Here is a 23169-nt window from a genome sequence, read left to right as displayed (position 1 = left end):
GACCGGACCTCGTCATGCTACAAAAGCGCGCTTGCATCTCGAGTAATAAGGCTCTAGTAACACAAGAACAAGTGCTACTTCGGCCACGTTATCTACCTGAGTGCTCCTCGCCTCTAACTTACCACTTTGCTGTCGGACAGCGCAAGATGCCACCGTGTGGGCGCGGTGCGATGGAGTCGTTCGTCTGTCCTGATGCCTCCCGACTTTCTGCCATGAAATGTTTCACGAACAAGGACTCGAAAGATCAGACATGTCCCCGGTACCGCGACGAGATTCGGATACCTACTATACTGTACACTCCCTCGCTGCTACGTTTCTAGATCCCCTCATCGCCGCTCCCGAAGATCCTCTCATGGTCTTAGTTTGATGTGGGAAGGCTTCAAAGAGGACGATACACGATGACATGGCAGCAATTTTGCGGCAAGAACTGGATGACACGGAACAATTTAATCTGAAGAAAATAGGCATCGACACTGACCCGTCCTGACTGGAAAATCTCAAGGATGTCTTCTGGGTGATCGAGCAGTTCGCTGTCTCAGTTTCATGCTGAAACAAGGTACGCGTGCCTTCCCCAATGTCGATCACTCGTGGGGTCGTTACGAACTTCAGCCTTGCCGCAGTGGCCAAACCATCTTCACAACACATAGTTGAAGATATAGACATGCTGCGTTGGATCAAGAGGTTCAACGGATACTGCTTATTGAGAATGCGCCAAAAGACTAGTCGCTGAGACGTAGATGCCAAACATCCTTGAGTCAATCACCAGATCTGTGATACAGGATTGAGGACGGGAGATCCGCTCCAGGATGTCCTGTCATGTTTTCTCACACATCCTGCCGGCCTTGGACACATCATCGCATCCGGGTGCTGTGTTCCTGGCGATCTTTGCCCATTGGAAACTCGGGTCGTGCACATGCACACAGCCGCCTTCATGGGTCTCCTCGTCAGCGGTCTTTGATACGGGCACTGGCAGGCTTCCATCGAGTGGGACTCCTCGTGTTTGGTAATCAGCAATCGTATTCTGAGAAAAGCTTCCACATGAAGAGCAGTATTAAAGAGGCAAGTACGTATGACCTTACAGAACTCAGAAGCCCTTGTGTCTCTCGCTTTATTCCTTCATTTAGATCAACTCCTCACCATCCTACTTTCTTTTCGAGGCTCATTCTTTCACAATCATCTATTTTCACTCACTCGTTCTCGGGGCTGTTGGCACACCTCTGAATATAGCCACTGAAGAACACGCAACATGTTCAAGCTTCACACAGCGACAGTCACCGGACTGCTCGCTGCAAAGGCCATTGCTGGTGGTCTCAATGTGCCTTTGCCAGAAAATAACGTATTCGACTACATCGTGGTCGGCGGAGGTCCGGCAGGTCTCACAGTTGCGAATCGACTCAGCGAGAACGCCAACGTACAAGTCCTGCTACTCGAATCCGGAGATGCCGACAACTACCCAGAGAGCATCATGATCCCATACTACCAGGGTGCAGCTGGATCTGTCAATGGCAAATGTGGTGGATTTAACTGGTACGTATCAGTCTGCATAAAAGCGGCGAGGCACGTCACTGACGAAAAAACAGGTGTGATCAAACTGTTGCACAAACCTATCTCGATGGCGGTAGCAGAACTATACCGCAGGGCAAGGGTCTAGGAGGTGGTACCCTAATCAACGCTATGCTGTGGAATCGTGGCGACCGGGAAGATTATGACATCTGGTCTCAACTCGGAAACGATGGATGGGATTATGATTCACTTCTTGAGTTCTTCCAAAGAGTAAGTCCTACACGGCAGCGAACGGGACTTTGCATACTGATGATGACCAGAGCGAGACATTCAACCAGCAACCTTCTGATGAGATCGCAACAACATATGGTATGGGATATGATGCTTCCCAACATGGCGAGACTGGTCCACAGAATGTTTCCTTTCCTGCATTCCAATATCCCGCCAGCCAGCATTTCTTCGCTGCACTGAACCGCTTGGGCGTACCGACCCAGCCTGACCCTGCCGCACCTACCGAAAAAGGAGCCATGTACCTGCCTCAAGGTATCTCCATGACGAACCAGTCTCGCGCAGATGCACGTCGTGCACGCTGGGACCCAGTTGCTGGTCGTGAGAACTTCTACGTCTCCACTGGTCAACATGTACGCCGCATCCTGTTCGATGGTGGGTGTGGTGCCCCTGGGGATGACGGAGCTCGCGCTGTTGGAGTCGAAGTGTCTGCGGGAGCCAACGGCAGAGTCTGGACAGCTGTGGCTGCTCGCGAGGTGATCCTGGCCGCCGGCGCTATCCGTACTCCTCAGCTTCTCGAACTGTCTGGCATCGGCGATACTAACATCCTTGCCCAAGCCGGAGTCAAGAGCCGTGTCAGTCTCCCTGGAGTCGGAAACAACCTCCAGGATCATATGCTTATGCACATGACGCAAGGCTTCAACAATCAAAGCTATGTCTACCCCAATATTATGCAAAACTCGACCATCAACGACTGGGCGAGATCAGTGTACTACAAGAACCGCACTGGACCCTACACTTTTGGACCTCCGGATGGTAACGGCTTCTTTTCTTTGCCGCAGATCTCAAACCGCGCGCAGGAGATTGCTCAGAACGCGTCATCGTTCTCCGACGAGCAATACCTGGCTGACGGACTTGACAATAGTGTGATTCGTGGCTATGCCCGTCAACGTGCTCTTCTCATTCCTGCCTTGAACAACAGCCGTCGCGCAGTCATCGAATTCTTGCAGGACAACGCCGGTAACACACAGATCTCAAACCAGCGTCCCTTTACTCGCGGCAATGTCCATATCAAGACAACCGACGCATTTACCTACCCTAACCTTGACTTCCGATATGGTAGCAACCCCATTGACATGGCAGTCATGATGGACTCACTGCGCTTCAACGACGAGCTGTTCCAACAGCCGGAGCTTCAAATCCTCCAGCCAGTGCAAAAAGACCCACCGCACGCCGCCACTGATGCACAGTTGCAAGAGTTCTTGAATCGCGCTTTGGGTACGGAATTTCACCCTTCTTGTACAGCCGCAATGATGCCCAGAGATGATGGAGGTGTTGTCGACTCTAATCTGCTCGTTTACGGCACCCAGAACGTCCGTGTAGTGGATACCAGCATCTTCCCGATCGTCCCTGCCGCTCATCTTGAGTCTGTCATCTACGCTGTTGCAGAGAAGGCTGCAGACCTGATCAAGAAGTCTGGCAGAACTGGCAGTGTTCCGTACCTGCCTCTTGATCAAACACAGTGTACCACTGCAGCAACTGGTAATGCTAAGCGCGCTGTGAAAGTCAGCCAGGATCAAGCAGAGTGCATCTCGTCTCAAACCGATTCAGCGTCGACCTCATACTCGACCTCGTCCTCGGCATACTCTAGCTCCAACGGCTCCAACTACAACAGTACTACTTCGTACAATAGTTCATCGAGCATTCCTGATTACACAGGTTCGTCGGGACCATCAGATGGCCTTATCGGTATCGTCGGTGGTTACCCTGCTGTCGGATACCCCAACTACAATCCAGGAAACACCAAAGGCTTCGACCTCCTGGCACATGATCGTCCAGCTTCGATTGGTCTTCCTGTCGGCGCCGCACTCAAATGGGCAGATGCGCTAATCTTAGGCCTTGTCATCGATCCGTTGGAAGGCATCATAGGCACAGTTGACGGAATCATAGAAGGAACAGGCGAGGTGTTGCAGAATGCCACGGGCTCTGTTCTAGGCGGGGTCGGCGATATCTTGAACCACACTGCTGAGGCATCATACCATTCATCAGGTATTGCCTCTGGTATTTTGAGTGGGCTCGGAGGTAAGAACGAGCGACGCTTTGTTGCTTGATTGATTATACTTTCGACCCATCTTGTAAATATAAAGCTTCATAATGACATTTCTTACTTCTCGTCAAAAAAATACTCAAAAGCAATTAGTGACAAATACGATAATCAGCATTGCCGGTGCCTCTATGTCGCGCGACAAGAAGCAGTTTGACGGTGTCAGGTTTGCTATCGTGTTGTCACATCGGTGTCGGTGTTAAGAATGCGGCGAAGCTTGTAGAAGGTGATCGAACAGTGGCATGTCACGTGCAAACGAGGGACCAGTGAGCGATGTCATACAGATCGCCGCCGAGAAACATGTCAGAGTTAACATCTCACAATTGCTCAGACGTCTCTTCTTGCCTCATACAACACATCTCCACCAATCGTCCATCCACTCTCACCACCACCTACCACTTCACTTCACACACCACTTAACCCGCACACCACACACATCTCACACTCACAATGTCTGACTGGGACCAAGTCACCAAGATTGGCAGCAAGGCCCGTGGCGGTGCTGCCGGCCCTCGCGAGACCGTCATCAAGGGAAAGAGCGCTCTGAACGCCGCTCAGCGTAGCGGTGGTATCGTTGCCACCGAGAAGAAGTTCGCTACCGCCAACGTACGTCAAGTCCCTTCGCCTGTCCTTCTCTGGCACAAGCAGCTAACACATGACACAGGCAGCCAGCAAGGGTATCGAAGGCCAGCACTTGACCAAGGTCGACCGTAGCGAGGACATTGTCGCAACAAAGAAGGTTCCGGATGATGTCGCCAAGGCTCTCCAGCAGGCCCGCCAGCAACTCAAGAACCCCAAGGGTGCCACCATGACCCAGAAGGACCTTGCCTCCAAGGCCTCGGTCGATGTTGCTTACGTCGCCGCCCTCGAGCGCCCCGGTGCCGACTGGCCAGGTATGGACTTCGTCCAGAAGATCCAGAAGGCTGCCAATGTCCGCCTCACCGGTGCCAACGTCGGCGCCCCCATGTTCGGCCCCAAGAAGAAGTAAACCTATTCAGCACAGTAAATTTGTTTGCTTTTTGGCCCTTCCTCACCGTCACAAACAAGATGGTTGCATTACAAGCTCCAGTCACCGGCTTCAGAGTTTCGCATTTCGAGAAGAGCAGCGTCAAGGGACACCATCTTTTCCATTTTTTCTTGTTGATTCATTTCACGAGCGGGCGTTCATAATGACGAACAAGAATTCATGACGGCAAAAAATGGATTAAATCGATATACACTGGTTTAAGCTGGGAAGGTTTCGGTTCATGGCTATGGTTTATCAAGGGTTGGTTCGGTCGTCTTTTTCTTTCCGACATCAGAAGAGCATTCATCTTCCCCTTTTGGTAGCTTTATAACACAAACCCATGCAATCGAGTGTTGCGACCCAAATTCCACGTTCGATCATCATCCTGTCTGGCAGTTAGCTGTGTGTTTAGACTCTGCCTCGGCAGCTTTTCGTCGGGTTGCGATTTTCTGAAATCAGTCTTGGCTCATTCATGTGACAGTGCAGTACATGATGCAGTCCACATGCTGAACCAATAGCATAGTAGTACTTGCTGTAGCTACTCGATCGCGAGGATGTCGTTAGCTGAGAAGAAGAGTCGGCTGGCAGGCACCTCACGTGTACAGGTCGAATATATCTAACTTTAAGCTAAGATGTCTGTTGTCTTGATGCCGAGTTGAAGGATTGTCTCTGTGACGGCAGAGTAACAACCATCACGGCAAGGTAATATCGACATGCATAGTCCCGAGTCAAGCATCGTTGGTACGGATCAACAGCCGAGAGGAAGCGAATACTGGAGCTGAAGCATTAGATCCGGATGAAGACATGCCCATACAATAACGAATCGAACCTCAATCCACCCTCAGGGAATAAGAACATTTTGGAACGGCATCAACCCGTATCCGGAGCCGTCACTCGGTTGCTGCGCTTCCCGCGTCAAACTTGACTGGTTGTTGGAAAGCCTGGTCTGCAGACTACTGCACGATCGTACATTACCGAGTATTGAGAAGCTCGTGTTTCTTCTGGAAGTCCGCGCCTTTCGCTTGGTCATTTCAATATGCTGTTTTGTCAAATAGGAAACCAATGGTCCGAGACTGCGATGGTGCGAGCATAAGCTAGGCAAGGCAGGCCGTTGAACGAGAGTAATAATACATGCAGGATACTATCGTCCTTTGTTGAGCCATGATCGCAAATGCAAAGCACAATTCCCAAATTGGAAAATGGTTATGGCTCCGGTCGAGGTCAACGTGCTTGCATCTTGAGCGTAACCTGAATACATGCACGATACTGTACTTTGGTACGGAAGGAAGAGTGGTGAAGATGAATGTCTCCGTTCGGCAAGAGCAGTGAAGCTTTCGGATGTGGCCGAGGATCCGCCTTAGGGCATCATCTGTGGTTGCCTCTCCTCTCACTGCATACCCTTTCTTCCTACTAGACTCGACTCAGGAACATCTTCGAAAGACATACAAACGTATATGTGTGCTTCGTGCCATCATGTGTGATCCTTCAGGAGCGCGACGCACCTTCTGCCCTATCCGCTTGTCTTTCCGCATCAATTTTCCTGCTATTATGGATGAATCCCAATAATATTCGGCGATCCTCAACATAGTAAGGTCCAGACCTCGAGTCCAACACGCCTGCTCGCTTTTCAATTGCTTCTTGGATCAGATCGAAGATGGACCAAACGCCTCGAGACGCCCATTCATCTGGTCCCGGGCACAACCAGACCCCTGGTACCAAAGTGATAACGACATCCGTGAAAATCGGAAGATACCCCTACCAGCAGCCGCCGAATGTAGCTGCATGACTCGGCGGACGCATATGTCTTGCGTCTAGACTTAACACAGAACCCACACGAACCTGTTGAACCAGTCTCTTTCTGAGACGGACGAATTATGCCTACTCTACCGTCACCCGATGGCGTTTTTTGACTATCAGGTGATTGACCTCTATCGTTCTTTGGTGGAAACTGCCCGGAAATGCTCACCGTATACGTCAACGGCACCCACTCGCACTTGCCGAACGAACCCTATTGAAGTACAGGATAAATGTATGCCTTATCGCCTTGGCTAAGATATTGAGAGTTTACATCTGCGATGCTTGTTATGCGAACATGCAGGTTCACGGCAATGTTACCATGACGCTTCGTCTGTCCATCTTACGAGTAGATCATGCATAAAGCTGGGCCGTCCGAAAAGGCACAAATCAGAGCCCTGGAGACCAGTCGGAGGTGCCGAAGCTCCAAGCACCCCTTGAGAACCGTTCTTGGGTGATGGTTCGGCTCTCACTAGGTTTTGAAGCAGTGTTCGTCTCTGTCGATCTTGCCTTTTGCTTGAATCGCGTACGCATCTAACATTCTTTTTTGGGTGCGTAAACCTCTTCCCTACTTCGCTTCGAAACGCGCTCCAGCAGGGCTCACCCAAGCCTGGCCGCGCTACGTGGATCAACTCCGCTCGGTATGGTCATGGTGTTCGACGAGGTAAACTTAAAGATAGGGTTAGCCTCCTTCTACATCCCACCTTCTGTCCGAAAGCATTTCGAGATTGCGAACGACGACCGAGCTTTGAGAAATATTGTTGCTTGAGTTGGCCTTCACACAATGCTTCTCGCCAGCAGTGCTAGGGATGGGGCTAACCCATCTGCCAATCACATACGAACAAACCGCTTACCTGACGTTACAACAACAGGAAGAATCAAGAGAGGAACGAAAGGGAAGCGAGAGCATGGGTGTGTGTTTTGTGGAAAGGTAATCGCACTTAGAGTTCATCCCACGCTCGACTGCCACTGACTGTCTTCAGATATACAGCCGCCGAGAACACTTGAAGTGATTTTTTCCCGACAGACAGCTCTCATGTACAGTATGCTGACCCCGAATAGGCGACACCAGGGTAAACACAAGGCAGGTGCGTATGCCTGTCCTGCCGCTGGATGCGATTACACGTTCCACAGCGCTACTCTGCTTGAACGACATAGGCGTCACGAGTGGGTAGTCTGGTTTCTAGCCCCCCTCCAGCATGCCTTACTGATTTCTTTCTAGCTCATCGTTCCCTTTCCAGCTTCCCGAAGCATATTTCTTCCGGTGCCCGTCTTCGTCTCAAGCCTTCAGTCCGACCGACACGGGGTCTCCGAGTCTCAGCGATTCGCATTCAGCCCGAGCCACACCCTTAGCTTCGTCCCAGAACGGCGAAGCGACAGGCAGCGAACGGTATGGATCGTACAGCCCAACACCGTCACACGAAGCCCTTGTCTCAACATCCGAGGCTTCCGTCAATGGGCAGGAGGCACCACCGAGAGCGCAACACCTTCGAGTACCGAGCAGAAGCCCCATGAACAATACACGAAGGAAACCGACTCAACGACCCCTGCCCAGGAATGTGACCAGCTCTCCATCAGTCTTGCAAGATAACCGCTACAATGAAGAGATGGTCCTTGCACACAACTTTGCGTTCCCACCTACAGGTTACCAGCACAACTTCGTCGAGCACGGATTTAGTCCACACTCTCCCCAGACTGGCTATCGAGCCGAAGATAATCTTACAGGTCAATCATTCTACCGCCAGACACACGAGCAGAGTCAATTCGCTCCAATCTCGGAGATGTCTTCAATTGCCGCACAGGTTCCAACATGGCAAGCACCTCGTCACAGCGTCCCGACCTCTCTTGGATCCGATACCCCATTGGCGTGCTGGGTAGGCTCAAGCACGTACAATCATGATGTTACACCCACCTATGTGTATGGTCGTCATTCGTCGCACCCAACCATGTCGTCCGAATCTCATGTTCTGAATCAGCACTTCCCACAGCAAAGCATGAATCGGTTTCTACAGAACCAGACTCAGTGGCACGCCCACAATCAGCAGTACCAATATCCACCTCAGCATAGTGGCTCTTATTCAGAAGAAAGGACTCGACGGAACAGTGTATCACCACGCCATTCGACAGGCAATCTCTACCCAGGTCTAAATCCATATACGAGTACAACTAGCGGTTAAGGACAGGTAATGAGATTGCCAAGTCGGAACGGTCGAGGGAGTCACCCTGTTCTTTAATCTCTAGCAACATGTCGTTGTTGGAAGAAGCTCCCACTTCGACAATCCTGTGTCAGTCTTGACAAGCTGTTGGGGCGCTTTTCTTCTGCACTCGCTTAGCCCTTCGAAGCCCTTTGTAGCGATACAGTACTATAACGATTGATGAGGGGTCCCGCGCAAAAATAAAGCTCAAATCCAGTCCAGTCCAGTCTGGTATGTTATGAATGGAATCGATTTGGACAGAGAAAGGAAGAACAGGCATGTCACATAGATCCTGCAAGTCCTTAATCATCAAATCCGAAACCACAGTGCAATCGATCACCGCCTCCTTTTGGGTCGGGCCGCCAAGAAAGAAATTCAACGCGTTTGTGGCATCAGAAGGGGTCATGAATTTCATTCAGATTAAGCGATATCTGAGAACCTCATCATGAAGCAGATTCACTGCTGCGCTAGCGCAATATCGCAGGATGTAACACGTAAGAAAATTTTGATCCAAGGGGGGCTCAAAAGCCAAATGGCTGTGAGAACTTACAAGTGCTGCAAGCGTCATCACCACCAACCACTTCATGTTCTCCAGCCTGTTTGATACATCTCTTTCCAATCCATCAGAAAACCACGAAAAATCATCTCAGAAAAGGCTGTGCTTCATGCTTGTTTGCTGGGCTTGATGTAATCGACATGCGTAACTCCACGATGTGATGACAACGACGTCGCGTTCAGCTGGGGCTAGATCTATCTGCAGTTAGCAACGCAGGCCAGACAACTAATTGAAGAGCAGCGACGTACTCGACACTGGGAATATCAACAGGTTCTTGCAGTCGATCGCGCATACTCGCTTCGGTCTCTCTGGCAATGCGAATCTTTGCATCGAGCTCCTCGGCAATAGCCTCTCTCGCTTCCAACTTTCTAGCAAAACCTCCAACGACCTTCTTGAGGTTGCAGACGGACTTTGCAATATCGACCAGACTGCGGAGTGCGACATCCAATGCTTCCGTGACGCGAGCCTCGTTGGCTTGAGCGGCTGCCAACTCGGCACGTTGTTTGTTTCTCAGTTCTTCCATTGTGTCGAGGTCTTTGCTGGCGATGTCGACGATGATATTTTCGACGTAGCGGAGCATGGAGATTGAGGTGAGGGCAAGCCTGGCGACGCCTGGGCTGTCGATATCCGCAACGTTGTCAAGGGCTTGGAAGACGTCTTCAGTCAATGCGGTCAGCTCGTCGTGGTCGATGTCGACCGGCATGTTGATGTTCCGATGAATTTTGTGGAATATGTATGGCGTGGCTGGACCGGACTGGTGAGCTTCTCAATTGGCGACCGGCTACTTTATAGAGCAGCCTTCGTAAGGAAAGACTGAAAGTGTGTTGTCCTGTCATTGTCTTGCACACTAACAGATTGCCAGCAAACTGATATAGTGTTCATTCTGTTTGGAAGTTGGGACGCTCGCTTCCAAACATACACAAACGTTTTTCCAAGGTCTGCCCAAACAATTGATTTGGCCCTTCCGATCCAAAGGTAGGTCCTTCCAGAGTCAGGTTGATACGTAGGTTGGAAGACAGCATGTCAAAGAGTCATGATTCGAGACAAATAAGATATCACCGTTGATCAGAACAAGTGGAGGGTGTTAGAGCAACAACCTATGTGGTGGAACAATACTACACTCATTTCGTTGTGCAGTTCTTTCTATGATGTATTCATGTATATGTAAAATCGTTCTGAAACGTGTATGCTGTTGTCGGTTTGCCCGCGAATGTCTACCGCGGCATGTGTTCTTCGAAAATCTTCGTGAGCTCTTTCAGTCGTACGGGCTTGGTCAAAAACAAGTCCACGCCACTGGCGAATGCTTCTTGTTGTGCACTTGCTGATGCCATACCAGTGAGTGCGACGATTATGGCAGGGCGCAATCCTTTTGCTCTCTCGAAAGCTCTTATCTGTCGAGTTGACTCGAGACCTGTGTTGTTACAAGTGATTAGCTTAGCTCGAGATCAATTGAAGACCTGGAATATCGTGCTTACCATCCATCACTGGCATATTCAAGTCCATCAGCACAAAGTCGAATGACTTGGCTTTTAGTTTAGGTGTCTGTTGAGAAAGTATCGAATTGCCACTGTCATCAGGAAGACGAGTCGGATCAGAATTGGTCTGGAAAGTATGCAAAGCTTCGAGACCATTAGTAGCCGTGTCATATGCATGTCGCTGCTTCTTCATGAAAGTGGCCAACAAGTTCAAATTGATGTGATTGTCATCGACAAGTAATACCGATACGCCCGGTCCGGATGGCGAACTAGGCATGCGAGAGATCAATGCCCGCTTTTGAGCTTCCAGAGACTCAGCTTGTCGATTTGCGTCAATGTTGTGTTTGAAGTTGAGGTTGAAATTGAAACCGCTCTTTTCGACCATAGGGGTGGCTGGGACAACTTCTGGATTTGATGCACTGCTGTTTGCCGAGAGATTGGATGTTGCTCGACGGGCCCGCGGGCGTTGGGATGATATACTCGCTGTTCGGGATAGTGTCTGGATGGGAGTCGCCGCAAGATCAGGGCCATAAGAATTTTCACGCTCCAAACACTGCATGAGTGTCTTTGCGATCTTATTCGGAGCCAGAGGCTGAGACATGTACTCCATCACGGGGCTGATGGCGGCCATCGATCTCGAAGATTGAAGAGCATGTGCGGACATAAGATCCTTGCACAATACTATGACCGGCTTCGTGCTGGTGAGATTGGCACTCGCAGGTCTGAGAGAAAGTCGTTGTGCCAGAGCGTTGGCGTGCCTCTTCATGACAATATATAAGTCTGCTTCTTCGGGTTCAGAAGAACATAAAACAGGTGCTTTGAACCACTTCCTGCAAAGTTCAACGATGTTCGTCTCATCGGCTTCACCTTCAGGAATGATCATGTTGATTCGCTTGCTTTGCAGCATTTCAGTAACAGCAGACACTGCAGAGGATTTGCTTGACTCTGCAGACTGACTGGTGCGTGTCATGCACACCACGACAGAGAATTGAGTGCCCTCGTCCTTCTTGCTCGACACGGAAATAGTCCCGCCCATGCTGGTGATAATTTGCTTCACGATGCTGAGGCCCAAACCAGTTCCAGGTGATAAGGGATCTTCTTGGACGAAAGGAGAGAAAACACTCTGCCCAAGGAAATCGTCTGACATGCCTTTGCCACTATCAGAAACTGTGAGCAAGACCTCGACATCGTCCTCAGATGTTGGGCTGGGCAACTCTCTGGAGTCCAATCGAATCGTCACGCAGCCCCTTTCTGTATACTTCAGGCTGTTGCCCACCAGATTCAAGATGATTCGGATCCAGCCACCAGCTTGTGTTGCGAATACCCAGTCCTTGGTTGTGTCGTAATCAAGAAGAACAGTCATTGCTTCGAGCCCCTTTGCAGGATGTGCGGCGGTCAGATGTGCGGGCACGGCGCGAGTGGTCATACCACTCTTTATGGGCGACACTCTGACGAACTCATTTCCAGCAAAAGCAGTGTCCACAACTTCCTCGGCAAGAATGCTGAGATCCACAGGAGTCTGTAACGTGTCAGAGCCGCTCCGGTGTACCTCGCTCCGTATCGAAGTGACAGAAGGTCGCCGGTAGTTTGAATTCGTCAAATTGTTGATTTTGCTAAAAGATAGCAGATTGTCGAAAGTATCCAGCAGTGTTTTCCCACAAGTCTCAATGGTATTGATCAAACCTGATTGGAAAGCGTCTAGAGGCGTACCCTGGAGGCACTCAGAGCTGCCCATGATGCCGTGCAACGGAGTCCTGAAATCACGTTAGTTCCGTAAATATTGGTTGGGCTTGAATCGCAGATGACCAACCTCAATTCGTGGGAAATGCTAGATATGAAGGTCGCTTTGGCCCTATCGGCACTCTTCACATCTATTCTCGCGATCTCCGACATGATCGATTGCCCGAACGCAATCATGTAGTTGAGCTCGCTGGAAGTAGACAAGATTCGCGTCGGACTACAAGTCCAGATTATACTTCCTGCAAACCATCGGCTACGGTGCGGATCCCACATGCCCACCAGCGCTAAACTGCGAGCATCAGGGAAAAGCTCTTTGAGCATCTTTCTTTCTCGCCAGCGTTCACCTCTCCGATTCATAAATTCGGCGGTGCGAGGAGAGTCAGTCAAACCTTCATAAATGTTGTCATCCTCATCATAGCTCCAGATCTTTCCCCTAGGGTATTTGGCTAGCAATCTTTGCAAGAACCTTTCGCTGATAGATTGAGGCGGGCTAGACCCAGCGATTTGAGAGGATCTGCGCTTGTCGAAAGGCGACAATGAGCTGCCCAGAATGATGCAATGCTTCTCGTCAGAGTTACGAACACTTTCGTTCATCTTGGTCGAGTTTGAAGATGCTGCAGTAGAAGATTGGGTGAAGGATCCTGAATGATGAGTCCCATCTACAAGGCCGGCAAAAGTTCCGATTGAGGCATCCAGGAAGACAGCGCCATCGACGTCCACGGATGCTCGTATGATCTCTGCGGCTCGCTGAAATGCGGTTTTGATATCGGGGGAGATCGAATCTTCTTGTAGTTGGTTAGCGACCACTGTCTCCTCTGATGATCGTTGTGGTTCCTGTGAAAGCGTTGTTGAGGATGAATCGATGCCAGGCGTGGCAGAAGATACACCTGGCGTAGGCGTAGGTCCAGGGCGGACATCTGGAGTAGCTGTAGAGTCAAGGTCTGGACGCAGACGTTTGGAGGACGTTCTCGAAGGCCTAATATTAGACTGACCAGCGTCCCGTCGGGGTTGACCTTGTTCGAGATTGTTCCACCAATCCTTCAAACTGGCTTTTCCACCCACAAATTGTCCAAGCCCCTGGACCATATTCTGAGAACGATTGAGCTCTGCAGTTGCTCGCGTCATCTCCAATTGGCGCATTATTGTCTTTGATACATCCTTGAGAAAATCGATTTCAGCTGTGGCCAGACCTTGCTCCCTCGGCATGTCGTCTAGAACACAGAGGACGCCGATGTTATGTCCAGTAGACGAAATAATAGGTACTCCAGCGTAGAATCGTCCTGTAGGGCGTCAGCCAATGAACACGGCCTTTATGAATGCATTGTTTCAAGTCGGCCAGGTCTCAACTCCATGACAAGCATCTTATTTGCGTGCTCGGCGTCTCAGCCCCTGAGAGTCCTCAACAATACGATGATGTTGGAGGAGAAAGGCAATATGCGTCTTGTTTTACTTACCGTGTGGTACCTCAGTGACCAAAGCATGGTCCTTGAATAATACGTGCTGAGACAAGTCTGGAAACACTATAACATCTCCTTTATACTCTCTAGCGAGGAGATCTGGGGCAATGAGTAGGCCTGCAGCATACTCGCAAGGCGTCCTCCTGCGTTCAAATTTTGTAAAGCCAACCCAAAGCTTGTCCTTCTCATCATCTGCGACGTCCTTCTCCAATGAAAGAGTCCTTGTGGCTTCGGCGATGATGTATCTTCTCAGCAGTCAGTATGGCTGGTGCTCGGTGTTATCGATAGCGTCGTACTGGTATTTGCGATCGATCAAGGATATGAAGGTCCTACGGACTCCCAGACGAAACGCGGCCAACTGTGCGAAAGCAGTAAGGGCACGGTCTGGTGATGAGGTAGGTCCAGAAGAAGCGGATTCGGGATTGCTGGCTTGTATGAGGTCTTGCAAGGGTTGAAAGTATCTGGTAATCGAATTGGCGTCAATTAACATCCAGGACAAAAGATGGCACAATTGCGACAAACTAACTTGTATGCCTCGCGTTCTCTCAAGACATCGTCGTCAGACGCAGGTTGGAGCAAGGGACTAGGCATCCCGCAAGCGGAGGCCATTGCAGAAACAGGCGTCAATCAATCGCAAAAGTCGTCCGCATATGATATGATATGCTGAAGTGTTGTTCAAAGAACGATAGCAACAGAAGGAAGAGCCTGAGCCGCAACTGGCGGGGCAGCCATAGGGAAAAGAAGGTTCCAAAGCCACGACTAGACCGTCCGGACGCTTTTAGCATTTGCCACTGCATAACTTAGAGCAACGGCTACACGCACTACAAATATTCCCCTTTCCCGTTGCGCCAACTCCTCGTCGCATCATTTCACGATCCGCGCAGCGAAACAGATGGATGACAAGTGGTTGTGAGCCGCGGACGGAAGCTGTTTGAATGGCGCGACGAGTGGGTAACCCCAGAGTAACAAGGGCTGCAGCGCAAACCCGAGACATGGTATTCCTCGTCGGGTCGAGCTCCTAACTCCGTGAAGTCGTCTGGAGACTGCTGTTTCACGCGCTCGACCGTTTGATCTCTGGATTTACCGGCATGATTGGAAAAATCGATACTCTGACCTTAGACGACCTGGTCATGTAGTCGTTCTAAAAACAGTAAGCTGTTGCTCGGGACATGAGATATTGATTATCCATAGAACTGTGGATACATGCACGAACGTCCTTGCGTGCTTTAGTCTTGCGGCAAAGGCTCCGCCAGATGAAAGACATATTAATCATCGCTAACGGTGGCTGGTTCAAGTTTGTGGTCTTTTGTTCTTCTCCATTCACTCAAGCTAAATCGAATCGGCAGTCCTGAAGGTATTCAGATGGCTTCCGTGCAAAATCATTCTCTACAATACACACTCTACACGAACAGACACGCATAACTTTAGGGCTTATCTTAAAAGCCGTAGACGCCATCAAGCCACTCTGGAGACGCTCTCCGCATCTAAGCCGAATCTTCTCACAAAGTTCACCGAACTTTGCTCCTTCGATACAGATCGTTCCACCTCCCGATCGCGAGTACATGAATTATTAGACGATCAGAGGTCACATCCTGGAAGAGGCTGACTGTGCTCCTGCTTTGTGTTGGCAGATCCAGCGCTATATCGGGACACCGCAGTCTGTAGGTCGGATCGTGCTACTTAGAAGCAGCTAGGATAGTCCCATCTTCGCATCTCATCTAATCTTGAGCGATCCTTCGGTTTCGAGCGGCTTTAGAGCATCGAGGCTCTCTTAGCTAGACCACTGTCCCACCTAGATTTCTTCCCGCGGTGCATCATTCATGGGACTGCCCTCTTCGAACAGCATGGCATTCTACGGACATCCCCCAAATGCAAGTGGAATTGTCAGGATCGAAAATCAAATCCATGTTGACTGTATCGGGGATTTGGAAAGCGCAGAACCAAACGACAAATAGATCGACAGCAGATCAACCCCAGCTGCGGCACTTGGCGGCACAACGTGCGGCAATATTTGACGGCGTCGCAAACACCTTCCTCAATGTGAACCTGGAGATGAACCTCAAAGCACTGTAAGCACATGACTGCTGTACCTCCTGGCCGACCGAGTCTCGTCGATCCACCAGAAGCCATGTCCCGAAGCGATCTTCGACTGCATCTCTGTTTTCGATACGAGCTTCGGGAGCTCGAAGATCACAATCACATCCAGCATGCATGATGACGGAGGAAGTCTTTGAACAGCAGACGGACGATATGGAAGTAATTTTTGGATAGGAGGCCGGTATGGCGAACATGGTTTTGCTGGTCATCCCCATGTCTTGTCCCTCTTGCCTCCTCACACAACAGCCTCAGTCTGCCTACTTGACCTCCAGCCTCAGGCTGTCATACTGGACATAAGTACTTCTAGGCAGCACTGCACTCTCGTAGTCGGTCGCATTGAACGGCAAACTCAAGATCATCTTGTTCTGTCCCTCCTTCAACAGATTGGCATCGAACTCATACTTGTGCGCCAGAGCATAGCAGATAACTGCAGATCTAGTGGCACATGAACTGCTCTGGTTCCATCTGTTCGAGAGTCAGCAAGTTTACTCTAAACGCTTGATACTTCAAGCTGATGACTTACGGGATGTCCCAAGGTTCCAGTTCATGTCCGTTCATCACAACCGACAAGGGCAGATTATTCCACAACTGGGTGGCATTCCAGTTGTCCGTGTTGCCGGCAGCTGTCTTCGCGCCTGCGAGCTGAATGGTCAAAGTGGCATCTTTCTTCGATTTGAGCTCACTCTTCTTCGTATCGAACAAGACGGTCCAGTTGTTTACATTCTCATAGTATGGCTCTGGCCTTACCGAGTTCGCATAACCGCCGAAAACACTCCAATGCACTATCCACAAAGTCAGCTGTCAGGTCATTTATCCAAGGGAGGCTCAACATACCGTAATTGAAGTCTGTCGCCTCGTCGCTCTTGCCAACCTCGAATGTCACACCCTCTGGGTAGTCGGTTGGGAAATCCCAATTGCCCCAGTAAATGCGGTACTCTGGTGGATGGAGAGGCTTGCTTGGATCGGGTTGGTCTCCATGGCGATATTCTCCACTGCTGCGGTCAGGAGTGCCGATACGCCAGAGCTCTTTTCCAGCAGACTCCTCGCGCCACTTCGCTTTGGTCGTTGTGACTTTGCCAACAGCAACCACGACATTGTCCTGGATGTACTGACCGAAGATGCCGTCTGCGTAAACAGTCAGGCGATATGTACCAGGCTTAACCATTGGGATCTCGATATTGCCCTTTTTGTCAATGTCTCCCCAGTACTGGTATGCTTTGGTGTCCAGAACGTTATCTTGGAAGTCTACGCCATTCTGAGCAAGAACTGCAATTGGACGCTTGGCCCCCTTTGGCAGATCGATACGACCTTTCCAGGTTGATCTCTTCGTTGAAGGAATGTAGTTCGGTACGAGATGGGCGATGGAGTCGTAGAAGGCGGTGTTCCAGGTTGGTGAAGCAAATTGCTCAGCTTCTGCTCGCAACTCGCCCAAGGTGGTCGTGTTAGAGCCTTTATTGAAATGGAAGTATTGTGGTCCGAAGGTGCGGTCGAAGCCAGTCGTAATGTTGGGGACGTTGTCTCCGTGATGGTTTGATGCTGTGAGAGGTCAACCTTGAATTTTCGTCAATCAGATCTTGTGATTGAGTTCTGCTTACAAATGTAGTTGTACACGATACCATCTACGGTCAGATCAGAGTGCGTCGGACCACCGAAGTAGGTGTCAACGGTGTTCATCACCAACCATGCGCCGAAGGTCGAGCCATCTTTGCTCTTGGAGCCATCACCATACATGCCGTGGACTTTGTGGCCTCTCCACTCATCTGAGAAGGTGTACTTGGTGAAGTAGTCGGCGAATTGCTCGACATACGGTGCACTGGTGTAATTGCCGATGTACCATGTGGCATCTTGCACCGTCTTCGAGTTCTTCAACGTATCCGAGGAAGGCAGCGGAGCATTGATCTTCTCGTTGGTAGATATGTGAGTCCACAAAGGCGTAGTCGGTCTGAACAGCGTTCTGAACTCCTGCAGGTTTCTCCAGACATGTCAGCAGATATACCCGCAATTTCTCTCTAGCAGACACACCTCAAGAATGGCTTCGTCTCGTTATAATAAGCCAGACGAGAAAATGTATGTAACCCCGTCTCCGTCTCCCTCAGAAACCAATACTGCTCCAATACTTGTCCAGTCAAAGGATAGACCTCCGACATGACCACACCTCCGTACGGCACACCAGTCGAATCATTGCCCTCAAATAACTTGAACGTCGCATATTTGCCAGGCGTATACGCACCAGCAGGAACGCAATAGCAATCCAGATAAGGACCAATACCATTCTGACCAGCGGCATTGCCTCCAGGAGTGACTTCATTATACTCTTTCGTGCCGAGTAGGTTTTGGCCATCGAGAGTAAGGATGTCCATTATACCTGTGGATTTGTTGACGGAGGCATAGAGGCGGTCGTTAGCGATGACAAGGGCTTTGGCATCTTCGGTTGCGTTCAGAAGGGCCTGGACGGGATTGGTGAGGAAGAGACATGAAAGCAGGAGAGCCTGCAATGCCCAGAGTGCAGCCATATTGAGAAACAGCAGTCGAGGTCTGCACTGCTCTGCTAACTATGCCTTCCTTCCTAGCAACTACCACTGCTTTTATCATCCTCGACTCAATGATCGACCATCTACCCCGTCCTTGCCCCATGTCCTACCCCGTCTTCTCTCCCAAAACACACACGGGCCAAAGATGTTTTGCGGAGAAATTACTCGGGGTATGGAGAAGATCATGTCTACGCCATTCAGCCCTCAGTCGTCGCATACCAGTAAACGAGACAATCTCGGTGTAGAGCATACCGAAGTGCAGGATGCATAGCCCCCCCACGCCAAGCGAGGTGCTTGTTGTTCCGTCGGAGCTGTTGATGCTTGGTCATGTTGACTGCATCAACAACATACCATTCTGTCAACTCATGGTCTGTATGAGTGGGAAATCACATCCATCCATCCCTCGCACCAAAAGACCGCACGTCTGATGTACGCCACGAACTCGACATCAACTGCAGTTCATCGTAAGAGATTCAAGGGATGGATTTTCTCTAGAGCAAGGTTACCACCTGAGATTACTGTTTTCACTTGCATGTGATCGGCAATATAGCAGGTGACCACTCTTCGTTGTATTCTCGTATCCGCGACTCCCAGCACCATGGGTCTATTTAACCGAAAAGAAGATCGTCAAGAGATCCTTCCAAGGACTTGGCATACATGAGCTTCGTAGGGCATGGTTATTGGCAGGCACATGTCATTCAAGTGCTGTTAGAAGAACATAGGAAAGTGTAGGTTGTTGTCAGGAGATGAAGAAATCTCGGTTGGAAAGAGGCCTCCAGATTAAATCACTTGCATCGTGGACCCACGTATTAAGGCAGAGAATTAAAAACATGATTACTTCGTTGCACACTAATTAAGTACAGACTGCATAAGACCAAACTTCCGTATCTCTCTAGTAGACATAGCGGAAGTTGGGATTCTCTCTATCGGTCAAATCATCAAAGGCATGAGTATAAGCATCGTCCGCAGCTTCTCCAACACCAGCAGCAGCCAAAGCATCCTTCTTATCATTACAACGCTTGAGCCAGTATCTCAAAAACACAATCACAATAACCAGCAACACATAACATCCCATGTGTGTGGCGAAAGCGATGAAATAGCGGGGTGCGTCGTAGGCCAGGAAGACCTGAGGTCCGATGGCGTTGCCAGCAGCCCAGGCGGCAAAGTTGGCAGCCACGACGACGGATTTCTTGGTCTGGCCGCCAATGTTACGGGAAAGCATTGACATGGCGAGGGTTTGGGCGGCCCAGAAGGAGAGGACGATGTAGTAGGAGAAGAGCAAGCCACCCTGGGTAGCGGTGTTTGTGTTTCTGACGGTCATGAGAACGATGGTTCCGGCGAAGGAGGGTATGACGAAAGCGCCCATGACGAGCAGGTTTTGTCCTGTCTTCTTGACAATCCAAGTGGAGGAAAGTAGGACGATGACAATGTAGGCACCGAGTACCATGGCGAGCAGTTGAGTTTGCAGAGTTGTGAACTTGAAGCCCTTGACGATGATGTTGGCGAAAGCGCCGAGACCGCTGGTGGGGAGTGTGGTACAGATCTGGATCAACATGTAGCAGTACAGTTGAGGGTCCATGAGAGCTTCTTTGACCTGCTCAGGGCGGAATCTTTTGTTCTGGATACCAGTCTGGTTGGCGCGCACTCTCTCGACCATGAGCAGCTATTTGTTATTAGCTTTGAGTAACGTATCTGGAGGAGACGGTGCTTACTTTGTCTTCCTCAGAGAAACATTTGGCACGCATAGGCGAGTCGGGTAGCCAGTAGAGTACAAAAACGCCCCAAAGTACAGAGGCGCAGCCATATGTGATGAAGATGGCTTGGTAGGATGTGACAATTCTCTCGTTACCGAGCAGAGAGAAACAGTAAGCTAGCAGACCACCGACGATCTGCTGAGCACCGTTCATCACGTACCAGTATGTCACTGTCTGTGCCTGCTCATCTCTCCTGTACCAAAGAGATGATAAGATCAAGAAAGCAGGCTGGCAGACAGCTTCGAAAATACCCAAGAAGGTACGGCAAATGACGAGGGTCTTGAAGTCGGTAGCGGCAGCGTGGCACGCGAGGACAGCACCCCAGATGATGATGTTGGCAGAAAGATATTTGGCGATAGGTACACGCTGGATGATCCAATTCGTAGGATATTCGACAAAGATCACCGCAATGTAGATACAGGTGGTCAACCAGGGGAACTAGTAGATATCAGCAGGTGGACAATGGATCATCTTCAGAGCGCGAGACTTACCTGTGTATCACTGATGTGAAGTTCATCTCTGATACCCATGATACTGGTGAAACTCATGGTTCCTTTGTCGATTGCTTGGAGAAAGTAGGTCAAGATCATGACGACCAAAACTCGACGGTCGATCATCTTCTTGAGTCTCTTGTCGTCGGCCTCGGAAATGTACACACGTTCGCCAGCGGTGTACTTGGCAAGTTCCTTATCCACACGCTCATAGTTCATGTGGTCACCCTTGAGATTCTCTTCGTGTGACATGACAGTCTCGAGGCGGACGAGGTCGTCCTTCTCCATTGGAGCGGAGGTGCTGTTGATGTTGGATGACATGACTGCTTCGAGATTGACAAGAGCAAAGGTTGACCAGGACGAAATGAAAGTCCTCAAGTAAAGGTCTCTGGACAGGAACAAATGGATATGCCCCATGCAGCACCTTCCTTTATCTATGCGTGAGGTTGCACTCGGTGGTCATTATCCCATGCCCAGACGGACTAACCATAACTGCTGATTGCTTGTATTGGAACGTCTCTCTTCAACCGAGAAGCCCTGAGAACGAATATTATGTCCCATGGGGTTTCCCCCACACATCTCCAGTCAATAGTGAGCGCCACTGGGGACGCCATCGCAACGGGCGAGCGGGGAGGGCCAAGGTTAGCGAGTCAGATAGACCAAACATGCGCTCGGATAGCGGATTCCGCCATGCTTCCGGCGGGTTGATGAACGATTGGTGGATCGTGAAGGTTGTGGGGTGTGGTTAAATTGACTGCATGTTGAGTCGTGATCCTCCAGCTTGGCGGTCGGTTGCTCGGGGCAAAGATGTCGAATGATCGACAACAGATGAGGGGATACTTATCCCAAGTACCATCTTGAGAAATAATTGATAGCTCAAAAACATTCATCCTGTTAGCATTTCTTGTTGTTGCATTGCATTTTCGTTTGAAGGGATTAGGTATAGACTAGAAGCCAGACTCACCATGCCTACCACTTTGCGTCTTCACGGCTACGAAGCCACCGATATCCATCGCTATATTGAACTTTTGATTCACAATCTTGTGAACATCAAAGATACTACGGGTCGCTTCCTACTCAAGCTCGATGATGGCCGAATCATTGATACAAAAGGTCAGCACTCCTATAAGCTTGCCATTCTCCAGAAAGCATACTGACGGTGAACCAGGTTGGAACGATTGGGAATGGACCCATGGTATCGGTCTTTATGGCCTGTATCAATACCATGCCTTGACTGGTTCCGCGTCCGCCTTGTCAACAATCCAACAGTGGTTCCAAGGTCGCCTTGCGGAAGGAACGACGAAAAATATCAACACAATGTCTCCCTTCCTGACCTTGGCGTACCTATACGAGAAGAGTCGCGATTCCACCCACGAAGCCTGGCTTGACTCCTGGGCCGAGTGGGCAATGTACGATCTACCGCGTACACCCTACGGCGGATTGCAACATATGACCTACGCAAGCGACAACCACTACGAGCTCTGGGACGACACCTTAATGATGACTGTCATGCCTCTTGCAAAGATTGGTCTTCTGCTCAATCGTCCTCACTACGTCGAGGAAGCCAAGCGTCAGTTCATGCTCCACATCAAATACCTCTTCGACACAAAGACCGGTCTCTTCTTCCACGGCTGGAAGTTCGACGAAAGTAGTCCAGGAGGCGTAGGACACAACTTTGCAGAGGCAAGATGGGCAAGAGGAAACAGCTGGGTCACAATTGTCATTCCTGACTTCATCGAGTTATTGAACTTGCCCAAGGATGATGCATTGAGGGTCCATCTGATTGATACCTTGGAAGCTCAATGCAAAGCGCTGGCCAAACTTCAGGCTGAGAATGGTATGTGGCGCACGTTGCTTGACGTCCCTACAAGTGAAGGCAGCTACGAAGAAGCTTCTGCGACAGCCGGCTTTGCCTATGGTATCATGAAAGCTGTACGAAAGCGATACATCGGTAAAGAGTATGAGGCAGTTGCGCTTAAAGCTGTAAAGGCCGTTATCGGAAGCATAAGTGAAGATGGAGAGCTTCAAAACACCAGCTTCGGCACGGGCATGGGTAGCGACCTGCAACACTACAAGGACATTCCGATCACCAGTATGCCTTACGGTCAAGCGATGGCTATGATGATGCTTGGTGAGTTCTTGAGGGTATTTGTCTAGGGATAATGCTATCAGTCTTAGAATCTAGCCTCTCAGAATATAATCAATCATCAGCAATGCTACAAGTGCCATGCTCCCATA

General features: G+C 50.1%; 9 protein-coding genes across 9 annotated transcripts; 4 read left to right on the top strand and 5 right to left on the bottom strand.

The window, feature by feature from the left end:
* Positions 1-1246: 1246 nt before the first annotated feature.
* On the top strand, positions 1247-3842 carry M438DRAFT_333896 (FAD/NAD(P)-binding domain-containing protein; the record flags this gene model as incomplete). The annotated part of the gene is made up of 3 exons (XM_029903659.1): positions 1247-1527; positions 1581-1773; positions 1824-3842. 3 exons carry the CDS (start codon positions 1247-1249, stop codon positions 3840-3842), a joined length of 2493 nt encoding a protein of 830 aa, XP_029762147.1.
* Positions 3843-4187: 345 nt separating this feature from the next.
* Positions 4188-5029, top strand: M438DRAFT_344377 (multi protein-bridging factor 1). Its single transcript, XM_029905215.1, has 2 exons — positions 4188-4441; positions 4500-5029. Exons 1-2 carry the CDS (start codon positions 4286-4288, stop codon positions 4821-4823), a joined length of 480 nt encoding a protein of 159 aa, XP_029762146.1. The 5' UTR covers positions 4188-4285; the 3' UTR covers positions 4824-5029.
* A 2390-nt stretch (positions 5030-7419) lies between these two features.
* On the top strand, positions 7420-8812 carry M438DRAFT_354088 (uncharacterized protein; the record flags this gene model as incomplete). The annotated part of the gene is made up of 3 exons (XM_029906930.1): positions 7420-7547; positions 7698-7802; positions 7858-8812. The coding sequence occupies 3 exons, from the start codon at positions 7420-7422 to the stop codon at positions 8810-8812; spliced, it is 1188 nt and encodes a 395-aa protein (XP_029762145.1).
* A 54-nt stretch (positions 8813-8866) lies between these two features.
* M438DRAFT_187681 (uncharacterized protein) lies at positions 8867-9404 on the bottom strand. Its single transcript, XM_029899227.1, has one exon. It carries the CDS (start codon positions 9243-9245, stop codon positions 8922-8924), a length of 324 nt encoding a protein of 107 aa, XP_029762144.1. The 5' UTR covers positions 9246-9404; the 3' UTR covers positions 8867-8921.
* Positions 9405-9564: 160 nt separating this feature from the next.
* Positions 9565-10089, bottom strand: M438DRAFT_333894 (uncharacterized protein; the record flags this gene model as incomplete). The annotated part of the gene is made up of 2 exons (XM_029903658.1): positions 9565-9580; positions 9635-10089. The coding sequence occupies 2 exons, from the start codon at positions 10087-10089 to the stop codon at positions 9565-9567; spliced, it is 471 nt and encodes a 156-aa protein (XP_029762143.1).
* A 511-nt stretch (positions 10090-10600) lies between these two features.
* M438DRAFT_333893 (uncharacterized protein) lies at positions 10601-14667 on the bottom strand (the record flags this gene model as incomplete). The annotated part of the gene is made up of 7 exons (XM_029903657.1): positions 10601-10797; positions 10862-12380; positions 12432-12615; positions 12672-13881; positions 14056-14303; positions 14355-14519; positions 14585-14667. The coding sequence occupies 7 exons, from the start codon at positions 14665-14667 to the stop codon at positions 10601-10603; spliced, it is 3606 nt and encodes a 1201-aa protein (XP_029762142.1).
* A 1575-nt stretch (positions 14668-16242) lies between these two features.
* M438DRAFT_396105 (rhamnogalacturonate lyase) lies at positions 16243-18668 on the bottom strand (the record flags this gene model as incomplete). Its single annotated transcript, XM_029909249.1, has 6 exons — positions 16243-16620; positions 16679-16937; positions 16990-17691; positions 17751-18127; positions 18178-18580; positions 18629-18668. 6 exons carry the CDS (start codon positions 18666-18668, stop codon positions 16413-16415), a joined length of 1989 nt encoding a protein of 662 aa, XP_029762141.1. The 3' UTR covers positions 16243-16412.
* Positions 18669-19578: 910 nt separating this feature from the next.
* M438DRAFT_270881 (MFS transporter) lies at positions 19579-21219 on the bottom strand (the record flags this gene model as incomplete). Its single annotated transcript, XM_029900436.1, has 3 exons — positions 19579-20349; positions 20399-20878; positions 20932-21219. The coding sequence occupies 3 exons, from the start codon at positions 21217-21219 to the stop codon at positions 19579-19581; spliced, it is 1539 nt and encodes a 512-aa protein (XP_029762140.1).
* Positions 21220-21896: 677 nt separating this feature from the next.
* On the top strand, positions 21897-23088 carry M438DRAFT_396103 (glycosyl hydrolase; the record flags this gene model as incomplete). The annotated part of the gene is made up of 2 exons (XM_029909248.1): positions 21897-22044; positions 22100-23088. 2 exons carry the CDS (start codon positions 21897-21899, stop codon positions 23086-23088), a joined length of 1137 nt encoding a protein of 378 aa, XP_029762139.1.
* Positions 23089-23169: the final 81 nt, after the last annotated feature.

This window comes from Aureobasidium pullulans (genome assembly GCF_000721785.1).
Source record: "Aureobasidium pullulans EXF-150 unplaced genomic scaffold scaffold_6, whole genome shotgun sequence".
NCBI classification, from domain to species: Eukaryota; Fungi; Ascomycota; class Dothideomycetes; order Dothideales; family Saccotheciaceae; genus Aureobasidium; species Aureobasidium pullulans.
This window is presented reverse-complemented; position numbering and strand designations above follow the sequence as displayed.